The 12,769-nt window shown below is 51.8% G+C and overlaps 1 protein-coding gene across 2 annotated transcripts in view; it reads right to left on the bottom strand.

Annotated features, from left to right (window-relative positions):
* Nucleotides 1-12,519, bottom strand: part of PLEKHG4 (pleckstrin homology and RhoGEF domain containing G4) — a 182,776-nt gene extending 170,257 nt beyond the window's left edge. For both annotated transcript variants that reach the window (XM_082270023.1, XM_082270024.1), the window contains exon 1: nt 12,432-12,519. In XM_082270023.1, the coding sequence (XP_082126149.1) occupies nt 12,432-12,434 (3 nt within the window). In that variant the 5' untranslated portion in view covers nt 12,435-12,519. The remainder of the gene's footprint in view (nt 1-12,431) is intronic.
* Nucleotides 12,520-12,769: the final 250 nt, after the last annotated feature.

The following is a 12,769-nucleotide window of genomic DNA, read 5'->3' as shown; positions in this document are numbered from 1 at the left end:
ACTCCCAAAAGCAGAGGCATGATGGGATTTGTAGTTCTGAAACAGCTAGAGAGTCACTGGTTGAACACCCATTCTGTAAACCACAAGGCCCGCGGGCCAAATCCGGCCCTCCAGGCCATTTCATGTGGCCCTCGCACCTCTCCTGCTTTACAACCTTGTTTCCGCAGTAGAAAGGAGGACAGAACTCCTTTTACAGATCCTGTGCCTCTCTGTGCAGCTGCAACTTCATCTCTGCCTCCGCTGGTCTAGCATTCAGCTGACTACAGCCCTCCTCTAATCCTCCCCTCAAAAGTGTCAAAAAGGTCAGTTAGGGGTCCGATCTGCCCGCCGCAATGTCGCAGTCCTACTAAAAATCGCAGATCGCCGCCATTACTAGTAAAAAAAATAAATAAAAATGACAAATCTTTCCCGTAGTTAGTAGATGCGATTGCTTTTGCGCAAACCAATCAAAATACGCTTATTGCGATTTTTTTTTACCAAAAATATGTAGCAGAAAACAAATTGGCCTAAAATATTAAAAAAATTTTGATTTTTAAATTTTTTTTTGGGGATGTTATATAGCAGAATGTGAAAATGTTTTTTTTTTTCAGAATGGTCGCTCTTTTTTTGTTTATAGCGCAAAAAATAAAATTAAGAAAAAAAAAAAAAAAAAAAAAAAAAATCGCAGAGGTGATCAAATATCACAAAAAGAAAGCTTTATTTGTGGGGAAAAAAGGACATCAATTGTATTTAGGTACAGCATCGCACGACCGCGCAATTAACCGTTAAATTAACGCAGTGCCGAATCGCAAATGGCCTGGTAATTAAGGGGGAGTGGTTAAAAAAAAGAAAAAAAATTGGCGCCTAACTTTTTTAGCCGCCTCTAGATTCAAAGCAAAATTTGTCCAGCCCAAAAATCGGACACGGAAGTTCGTTTTTTGCTCATAAAACTTTGCATGCCGAGAATCGAGATGAATCCACCAACATTTCCAAAGTCAAACGATTGAGCGATTTACCAACCACATATGGCCACCATTACAAAGGACACGGAAACGCCAATTCCCTCAGAACAGGAGCAGGCGACAATCTGCAATAAATTATTCACCTGGAGGGAATGTTCTCCCCCCCACTCGACACACCCCGACATTCACTCCAGGACCGGCACAGAGATCGAACGTTTTGGGAAAGTCCGGCACAGCCAGTCCTGACAAGCGTCTTCCCAGAAGTCGGTGAAAATAACCGCGTCTATATTTAGGTCAGGAGCGCTCGCTAAAGATATACGGCCTTCCTATAAATATACTGTATACAGCCATTCATCCGGACTGGGGGGAGAAATACCGCCGCTGGTTTATATACGTCTCAATCTTGTTTATAATCTGTTCCGCCGCACTTCACTTCATCAGGGTAAAGCTCAGGACAAGTCCAAGTTTATTTAAATAGAAGGGTGTTCGGTCAGAGATAAGAACCCCGCCGGCGTCCTCCTTATAGCGGGTTTCCAGTGATGCTGCGACTAGGGAAATCGCTGGTTCAAAGCCCAACTCCAGCATAAGAAAAAAAAAAAAAAAACACCACACCCCCCCCATTATGCAAGGGTTAAAGCCCCTTTCACACTTTTACGACCTGAAAGTCACGCGACTTTGCCATGCGACTTGGAGCAATGTAAGCTCTAACGGGCAGGGCCCAATTCAATCCATTCAATTGTGTTGTCTTCCCTCACATTGTAAAGTGCTGCGCAAACTGTTGGCGCTATATAAATCCTGTATAATAATATATATATATATATATATATATATATATATATATATATATATATTAAAATAATAATATTACTACTAATAATAACAAATAATATATAAGAATAATAGATTATATATATTTATTATTCTCTCTATATATCCACTTCAATACCGGGCACTTTCACCCCCTTCCTGCCCAGGCCAATTTTCAGCTTTTAGCGCTGTTGTATTTTGAATGACAATTGCGCGGTCATGCAACATTTTCCCCCCACAAATAGAGCTTTCTTTTGGTGGTATTTGATCACCGCAAGGTTTTTTCTTTTTTGCTAAACAAATAAAAAAAAAAAAAAAAAAAAAAAAGACAGAAAAGTTTGGAAAAAAAAAAAAAAGTTTTTTTGTTTATGTTATACAATTTTGTAAATAAATACGTTTTTTCCTGCACTGATGAGACTGCACTGACAGGCACTGATGAGGAGGCACTGATGGGGTGGCACTGATAGGCAGCACTGATATGCAGCACTGATAGGCAGCATTGGTGGGCACTGATAGGCGGCACTGATAGGCACTAATAGGCGGCACTGGTGGGCAATACAGTAATGGGCACTGGTGGGTGGCACTGATAGATGGCAATGATGGGCAGCACTGATGGGGAGGGCAATGGGGGGCTCCCTGAGCCCTGATTGCCATCCCTGATGGCCATAGTGGGCATCCTTGGGGTCATGGGTGGGCATCCCCCCCCCCCCCGAGGGTCTGCACTGGTAATCAATGATCTGATTACCAGTGCAGACCCCCCACCTGTCAGGCACGTACTGAGGAAAGCCGATCAACAGCTCTTCCTGTTTACTATGTGACCAGCCGTGATTGGACACCGCTGGACACATGGTAAAGAGCCTACGTCGGATCGGAGATGCAGGGAGTCAAACTGACACCTCGCATCACCGATCGCCGCTCAGAGCGCATTATCCTGCCGCCGTCATATGACGTCCGGTCAGGATAATGCAGCCACATTCCTGCCGTCAATCTGTTATAGGGCGAGCGGGATGTGGAGATTATATATATATATATATATATATATATATATAAAAATATTATTGTTATTTTTTATAATATATATATATATATATATTTATTAATAATATTAATAATGTCTGTGTAATCTTGAAGTACATGGACCTCAAGTTGCATCAAAGACGGACCAAAGTAGTGCAGGGACTACTTTGAAGTCGCACAGATATGAACGGTACTCATTGGACATCATGGGGTACGACTTGTCATGCGGCTTTGCAGTCCAACGTCGCACAAGCGTGAAAGGGGCCTAAAAGCAGTATTACCCACTTCTGGACTGGAAGATTTACCCCCTTAATGACCAGGCCATTTTTTTTGCGATTTGGCACTGCATTATTTTAACTGACAATTGCGAGGTCGTGCAACGCTGTACGCATATAAAATTGATGTCCTTTTTTCCTCACAAACAAAGCTTTCTTTTGGTAGTATTTGATCACCTGAGCGATTTTTATTTTTTGCGCCATAAAAAAAAAAAAAAAAACCTGATGTACCCCCACGTCGATTGGTGCAGCCGAGCAAACCTGCAGTAAAACGACTGTGGTCGGTCGGCAAGTGATTAAAGTATTACTAGTTTTGGATAGAATGGGGGAGGGATTTATTTTATTGCGGTCCGTGTCCCTGGAAACCATTTGCTGACCGTATAACTTACATCTGTAATCTGGCACTTTCGCGTAGGGGGTGTGCATGTGCGCCGCCGCCCCGCTCCTGCTGTGATTATCCACGGACTCGACGTCTGCTGGCACCCGCTGATCATTAGGCAGAGAGCCAGAACAGCGATCTGCCTAACAAAACAGTTTGCCATTCTGTCAGTACGGAAAGCATTGATCCTGTGTCTCTGCAAAGCAGGAACACGGATCCATGCCTTCTCCCAGTAAAAGCACTCCCCCCCCCCCCACAGTAGTAAAACACTGGCTAGGCACACAGTTAACCCTTTGATCGCCCCTGATGTTAACCCCTCCCCAGCCAGTGTCAATAGTACAGTGACAGTGCATATTTTTAGCACTGATCACAGTATTAGTGTCACTGGTCCCCCAAAAAAAAGTGTCAAGTGCCAGTTAGGTGTCCGATTTGTCTGCCGCAATATCACGGTCCCGCTATAAGTCGCTGATCGCCGCCATTACTAATAAAAAATTAATTTTAAAATTGCATCAATCTATCCCAAAAAGTTTTTAGACGCTATAACTTTTGCACAAACCAATCAATATACACTTATTGTTATTTTTTTTTTTAATCAAAAATATGTGGCAGAATACAGATTGGCCTAAATTTTTAAAGAAATGTGATGTTTTTTCAACTTTTTTTTTTTTATTGGATGTGTTTTTGTAGCAAAAAGTTAAAAAAAAAAAAAAAAAAAAAAAAAAAAAAAAACTATACTATACTGTGCATGGACATACTTTTCACTAAGCCAACGTTTCTGTATTAAAAAAATAAATAAAATTAAATAAAAATAATACAAACAATAAATAAAAATAATGAAAATAATAATAATAACTGAATTTTGGGGTGTCACTAGCTGTAAGCCATATACATCAAAATTAAAAGAAAAAAATGCTGGAAATCTATCACTCTGTGTGTAACGCATCTATATAAAATATAGGACTTCCACTTTTTGAATTGAATTATTGAAATAAATTAACTATTTGATAAAGTGGACCTGTCCTCAGACACTACAAATACATAAAGTGGACCCCCGGGGGGGTGCTAATATTTGCCCCAGGGCACATTGTAATACAAAGTATCCAGCAGAGAAGAAGAAGCGCTCTTCTATGATCCCCATTCAGTGGTTGGAGCTGCAGATACAGGAACCTGTATGAGATCAGAGGGGGGGGGGGGGCGCCTGGCTTCTGAAACATCCCAGCCCCCCCCCCCCCATCTCAGTCCATTCCTGGCTGGCACTCACCCAAAACAAACGGCTCGCCTTCCCCTGACAGCTCAACTACAGCGATCCCCCCCCCCCCCACTGTCCTTCCCCCCAGTAATCTGAGCTGCCTCTGCCTGGGAACAATCCACCACACCAAACCGGGGACCCCCCCCATACTGTCCATAGACTACAAAACACATCCACCGCTCAGAGATATGAAAGATGAAAGGAGATCTAATCCCAGGAAGAAACATTTCATAGACTGCAGCACTAAGAAGTGACGGCTGCATTGGTTTTCTTTCTTTAACCACTTACCGCAAAGTGACGGCAGACTTTGCGGTGTTATACCGGGGTAATGCCTCTAGCTAGAGGCATTACCATCCCGGTACCGTGGTTTACAGCCGTCGGTCTGATTTCCGTCGGTAACGACCGATGCAGCTTGGGAGCCGCTCGATCGTTACCGGGGTGAGCGGGAGGGGACGTCCCCCCCTCCCGCGACTTTGCTCGGGGCTCCCGTCCCACCGGGCATGCATGCAGGAGGATCTACTTAGCTAAGAAAACACCTCCTGAAGACTCCTGGGATGTATGACATCATTTGCCTAGGCAGGAAACCAGGAAGTAATGTAAAAAAAAAAAGTTTAAAAGAAGTAAATATGATCTACTTTTCTATCTATTTACTAAAGCTAGCAGCTTGGGGATTACAAATAATCAAGGATGATTTGGAGAGCAAAAGTTCCACTTGAAGAACATTTTCCGTGAGTACAGAAGTGACCGGCATTCGGGGTGTCGCTAAGATTGCAGCGACACCCACAGCGAATCGCAACCCTAATATTTTCATATATCTCCGGCTTGGATCAATGTAAGATCGCACGTGTCATTCAGGGGGGGATCAGCCAGGTGTGGTATGTACTAGGGATCGACCGATATTGTTTTTTCAAGACCGATAGCGATTATCCAGCCACGCTTCAGACCGATATTAGGTGCCGATATTCTCTACAGTTTTTTTTTTCCACACTGTCCTTTTAATATATATATTTATTTATTTATTTGATCCCTTTTATTGCTGTCCAATAAATGTAAACATCCCTTGTGACAGTAATAGGCAGTGACAGGTAGTGATTGGCCGATAGCGGTTTTTTTAATGCCGATACCGATATTTTGGTCATCGGATATCGATATCGGCCGATATTTTCGGACATGTAAAAAAATGTTTGTTTTTATTTCTAAAGGTGCTCCTTGTGGAGGGATCTGGGGGTCTAAAAAGACCCCAAACCCCTCCTTGGCACTGAAAAGCATTCAAAATGCCAAGTTTGGCTGTTTTGAATGCCGTCAGTTTTTAAATTTGGCGCCGAGTATCAGGAAGTGATGTCATGACATCGCTTCCGGGTTTTTTACATGGAGACCGGCGCATGTGCACTTGCGGTAGGGATACCGGTGTTCTAAAATTTTGTCGGACCCATGAAAATTCCGGACCTCGTCACTTCCGGTGACGCTACGTCATAACCCAGTTGGTGCGAGCCCCGATGCACATGCGCACAAGACGTTTTCAAGGTCCGATGAAATTCTAAGACTTAGCAAACAGCTGACTGAGAGGAGGAGGGGCTGAGGTGGGACGCACACACCGCCGCGGGAAAATTGCTGTCACGGGTGAACCAAAAGGTGCTGGAGACCCCAAAATTGTATCGCAGGTAGCCAAGACGCTCCCCTACAGCTGATAAAAATTTGGGGTCTCGGGGATGAAAGGGCGCGGAGCAGTGACCCGGAGAACCGGGCCTCGGGATCACTGCTCCGCGCCCTTTCATCCCCGAGACCCCACATTTTTATCAGCTGTAGGGGAGCGTCTTGGCTACCTACGATGATTTTTTGGCGTCTTCAGCACATATGGTTCACCCGTGACAGCTCCCCAAACGGACCGTGACCTAACCGCGAGGTGACCAGGTTTAACATTGGAGTCTATGGCGGGGGGGAGGCCCGGTTCTCGGGGTCACTGCTCCGCGCCCTTTCATCTTCGAGACCCCAAATTTTTATCAGCTATAGAGGAGCGTCTTGGCCACCTGCGATACGATTTTGGGGTCTCCAGCACCTTTGGTTCGCCCGTGACAGCAATTTTCCCGCGGCGATGTGTGCGTCCCACCTCAGCCCCTCCTCTCAATCAGCTGTTCGCTAAGTCTTAGAATTTCATCGGACCTTGGAAATGTCTTGTGCGCATGTGCATCGGGGCTCGCACCAGCTGGGTTATGACGTGGCGTCACCGGAAGTGACGAGGTCCGGAATTTTCATGGGTCCGACAAAATTTTAGAACACCGGCTCTCACGGGGACACATCTTCATGCTACACCGGATCTTCTCTTCGGCGGCGGCGGAAGTAGGATGCCCGGGTTTTTATTTAATTTTTTTATTTGACAGGTACTCCTTGTGGAGGGATCGGGGGGATCTAAAAGACCCCAAACTCCTCCTCTGCACTTAAAAGCATTCAAAACGCCAAGTTTGCTGTTTTTGAATGCTGTCATTTTTTTTAATTTGGCGCCGAGTACCCGGAAGTGAGGTCATGGCATCACTTCCGGGTTTTTACACGGAGACCCGATCAGAGCCGAATGCAGCTTTGATCGGGTCTTCGGTGGCTGTGCAGGCTGGTTGCCCGGGTCTTCTGGTGAGCCGTGGAAGCCGACAGGAGGGTGGGGGGGGACATCCCCTCCCGCTCCTTGTAATGACAGCCGAGGGGCTTCTCAGCCACATCGATTGTCATTACAAGACAGCCGACCGTCGGCTATGGACGTCGGTACCGGGGTGTTGCCTCTAGCTGCAGCCATCACTCCGGTACAAGCAATTTCCCGAAATATCGGCAATATCGGTAACCTCCGGGGCCGATTCCGATATATCGGGGAAAGTGCAGATCGGCCCCCCGATATATCGGCTTTGCTGATAATCGGTCGATCCCTACAACAGACCCACTGAAAGCAAAAAGCTGCATTCACCTGTAAGTGCAATGCGTTTTGTAAGATCGCTAAATGTTAGTGCAAAAAAATGTTTTTTTAAAATGTAATCAGACGGTGAGACGGTACTTTGTTTATTCTTTGCAGGCGCGCGGATGCGGCTACAATTCCCTCCAGCAATCCTTCAGCAGATCAGACATTTCACAGATGTGACTCCAAATAACGGATATTTACCCGCCCGCCCGCCCGGAATTGGGGTTAAGCCTCTGGAATGACTCGGCAGCACGGTGAATAGGGAGGAGTTTTGCAATCCTGGAAGAGGAGATGTTCTGCAGACGATTGGAGCTGCAGGTGCTGTGCGATGGCCGGTGTGGACGATGCTCAGCCGTCCGATAAACATGGTGCATCCCCCCCCCCCCACGCCAACGACGGGGCACCCTTCTCCCCCCCGACCCACGCCAGCGACGGGGCACCCTTCCCCCCCCCCCGACCCACGCCAGCGACGGGGCACCCTTCTCCCCCCCGACCCACGCCAGCGACGGGGCACCCTTCTCCCCCCCCCCACGCCAGCGACGGGGCACCCTTCTCCCCCCCCCCCCCCGACCCACGCCAGCGACGGGGCACCCTTCTCTCCCCCCCCCCCCGACCCACGCCAACGACGGGGCACCCTTCTCCCCTGCCCCCCGACCCACGCCAACGACGGGGCACCCTTCTCCCCTGCCCCCCGACCCACGCCAACGACGGGGTACCCTTCTCCCCCCCCGACCCACGCCAACGACGGGGCACGCTTCTTCCCCCCCCCCCGACCCACGCCAGCGACAAGGCACCCTTCTCTCCCCCACCGACCCACGCCAGCGACAAGGCACCCTTCTCCCCCCCCCCCCGCGACCCACGCCAACGACGGGGCACCCTTCTCCCCCCCCCCCCCGCGACCCACGCCAACGACGGGGCACCCTTCTCCCCTGCCCCCCGACCCACGCCAACGACGGGGTACCCTTCTCCCCCCCCCCGACCCACGCCAGCGACGGGGCACCCTTCTCCCCCCCCCCCGACCCACGCCAGCGACGGGGCACCCTTCTCCCCCCCCCCCCCGACCCACGCCAACGACGGGGCACCCTTCTCCCCCCCCCGACCCACACCAACGACGGGGCACCCTTCTCCCCTGCCCCCCGACCCACGCCAACGACGGGGTACCCTTCTCCCCCCCCCCCCCCCGACCCACGCCAACGACGGGGCACGCTTCTTCCCCCCCCCCCCCCCCGACCCACGCCAGCGACAAGGCACCCTTCTCTCCCCCCCCCGCGACAACGACGGGGCACCCTTCTCCCCCCCCCCGACCCACGTCAGCGACAAGGCACCCTTCTCCCCCCCCCCGCGACCCACGCCAACGACGGGGCACCCTTCTCCCCTGCCCCCCGACCCACGCCAATGACGGGGCACCCTTCTCCCCTGCCCCCCGACCCACGCCAACGACGGGGTACCCTTCTCCCCCCCCCCGACCCACGCCAACGACGGGGCACCCTTCTTCCCCCCCCCCCCCGACCCACGCCAGCGACAAGGCACCCTTCTCTCCCCCCCCCCCCCCCCCCGCGACCCACGCCAACGACGGGGCACCCTTCTCTCCCCCCCCCCCCGACCCACGCCAGCGACAGGGCACCCTTCTCCCCCCCCCCGACCCACGCCAACGACGGGGCACCCTTCTCCCCCCCCCCGACCCACGCCAACGACGGGGCACCCTTCTTCCCCCCCCCCCCGACCCACGCCAGCGACAGGGCACCCTTCTCCCCCCCGGCGACCCACGCCAGCGACAGGGCACCCTTCTCTCCCCCCCCCCCGACCCACACCAGCGACAGGGCACCCTTCCCCCTGACCCACACCAGCGACAGGGCACCCTTCTCCCCCCCCCCCCCCGACCCACACCAGCGACAGGGCACCCTTATCCCCCCCCCCCCGACCCACGCCAGCGACAGGGCACCCTTCTCCCCCCCCCCCCCCCCCGACCCACACCAGCGACAGGGCACCCTTATCCCCCCCCCCCGACCCACGCCAGCGACAGGGCACCCTTCTCCCCCCGGCGACCCACGCCAGCGACAGGGCACCCTTCTCCCCCCCCTGACCCACGCCAGCGACGGGGCACCCTTCTCTTCCCCCCCCCCGACCCACACCAGCGACAGGGCACCCTTCCCCCCGACCCACACCAGCGACAGGGCACCCTTCTCCCCCCCCCCCCCCCCGACCCACGCCAGCGACAGGGCACCCTTCTCTCCCCCCCCCCCCCGACCCACACCAGCGACAGGGCACCCCCCCCCCGACCCACGCCAGCGACAGGGCACCCTTCTCCCCCCCCTGACCCACGCCAGCGACGGGGCACCCTTCTCTTCCCCCCCCCCGACCCACACCAGCGACAGGGCACCCTTCCCCCCGACCCACACCAGCGACAGGGCACCCTTCTCCCCCCCCCCCCCCCCGACCCACGCCAGCGACGGGGCACCCTTCCTCCTGTGTATGCGTTCAGTAGTGTGTGGGTATAAATGATATATGAGGATAACATCTCACCCCGCCAGACACATGGAGCTCAATACTACTGGAATATTCCCCGGTGATCCCGCCACAACAATCTGCCCTGGATCACAACTGGCCTCCTGCATTGTCACATGCGAGTCTCCAATTCAACACACAACACCCGCTACAGCACATGGAGAGAGGAAGTGGATGCAAAGAGGCTGAAGGAAATCAGCAGCACTGAGATAAAGAAGGGAACCAAACGCATGAAAACACCGAGAGACACGAATCCCCCCACAGAGCCATTCACAGAGAGAGCGCATGTGCCGTGATGACAGTGCGCCCCCCCGACTGTACATGTGCCGCATACAATCCATCCATAGAAATGTACTATTTATTCCACAACAAGGTGACAACACACTCCTGGGACCAGTACATGGGGACGGCACACCTGAGGCTCCGCACACAGTATACACAGTACAGCACACCTGAGTCTCAGATCACAGTATACTCAGTACAGCACACCTGAAGCTCAGCACACCTGAGGCTCAGTACACAGTACAGCACACCTGAGGCACAGTACAGCACACCTGAGGCTCAGCACACAGTACAGCACACCTGATGCACAGTATACTCAGTACAGCACACCTGAGGCTCAGTACACAGTATACACAGTACAGCACACCTGAGGATCAGTACACAGTATACACAGTGCAGCACACCTGAGGCTCAGTACACAGTATTACACAGTACAGCACACCTGAGGCTCAGCACACAGTATACACAGTACAGCACACCTGAGGCTCAGCACACAGTATACACAGTACAGCACACCTGAGGCTCAGTACACAGTATACACAGTGCAGCACACCTGAGGCTCAGTACACAGTACAGCACCCCTGAGGCTCAGTACACAGTACAGCACCCCTGAGGCTAGGTACACAGCATACTCAGTACAGCACACCTGAGGCTCAGTACACAGTATACACAGTGCAGCACATCTGAGGCTCAGTACACAGTACAGCACCCCTGAGGCTCAGCACACAGTACAGCACACCTGAGGCTAGGTACACAGTATACTCAGTACAGCACACCTAAGCGTCAGTACAGCACACCTGAGGCTCAGTACACAGTATACTCAGTACAGCACACCTGAGGCTCAGTACACAGTATACACAGTACAGCACACCTGAGGCTCAGATCACAGTATACACAGTACAGCACACCTGAGGCTCAGTACACAGTATACTCAGTACAGCACATCTGAGGCTCAGATCACAGTATACACAGTACAGCACACCTGAGGCTCAGTACACAGTATACACAGTACAGCACACCTGAGGCTCAGCACACAGTATACACAGTACAGCACACCTGAGGCTCACCACACAGTATACACAGTACAGCACACCTGAGGCTCAGTACACAGTATACACAGTACAGCACACCTGAGGCTCAGTACACAGTATACACAGTACAGCACACCTGAGGATCAGTACACAGTACAGCACACCTGAGGCTCAGCACACAGTATACACAGTACGGCACACCTGAGGATCAGTACACAGTATACACAGTACGGCACACCTGAGGCTCAGTACACAGTACGGCACACCTGAGGCTCAGATCACAGTATACACAGTACAGCACACCTGAGGCTCAGTACACAGTATACACAGTACAGCACACCTGAGGCTCAGTACACAGTATACACAGTACAGCACACCTGAGGCTCAGTACACAGTATACACAGTACAGCACACCTGAGGCTCAGATCACAGTATACACAGTACAGCACACCTGAGGCTCAGTACACAGTATACACAGTACAGCACACCTGAGGCTCAGCACACAGTATACACAGTACAGCACATCTGAGGCTCAGCACACAGTATACTCAGTACAGCACACCTGAGGCTCAGCACACAGTATACACAGTACAGCACACCTGAGGCTCAGTACACAGTACAGCACACCTGAGGCTCAGTACACAGTACAGCACACCTGAGGATCAGTACACAGTACAGCACACCTGAGGATCAGTACACAGTACAGCACACCTGAGGATCAGTACACAGTATACTCAGTACAGCACACCTGAGGATCAGTACACAGTATACACAGTACAGCACACCTGAGGCTCAGTAAAGCACACAGTATACTCAGTACAGCACACCTGAGGATCAGATCACAGTACAGCACACAGTACAGCACACCTGAGGCTCAGTACACAGTATACTCAGTACAGCACACCCGAGGCTCAGCACACAGTACACTCGGTAGAGTACATGGCAGTAGCAGTGAGCTGTGTTATGCTCTCGGCTCATACAGAACAATGACACCGGCCGGTCCTTACCATCTCCTCCGCCCGGCTCCCGCCTGTCCCGCTCACCGCGCTGCCATCATCCCGAATGAGGATCGGAGAAGCCCGGGAGCTGCGCAGAGCCCGGACACACCCCCAACCCCGCCCCACACAGGGGAGAGCGATGGCCGATGCAGCGGAGGGGCGGAGACTACGGCGAACTACACGCGCTGCTATACACATAGGGGCGGGAACTGGGACAAAAACAGTCTGACATTTTTGCATAGGGGGCGGAGACTTCAGCAGGACAGGCTGAAATACACAAGGGGGCGGAGTCTGAAGGCTTGACACGCTGACACTGTACACAGAGAGGCGGAGACTGTAGCCGGGAC

This window comes from Pelophylax lessonae (assembly GCF_965119305.1).
Source record: "Pelophylax lessonae genome assembly, chromosome: 10".
NCBI classification, from domain to species: Eukaryota; Metazoa; Chordata; class Amphibia; order Anura; family Ranidae; genus Pelophylax; species Pelophylax lessonae.
Note: the sequence above shows the minus strand (reverse complement) of the source record. Positions and strands in the feature narration are given on the sequence as shown.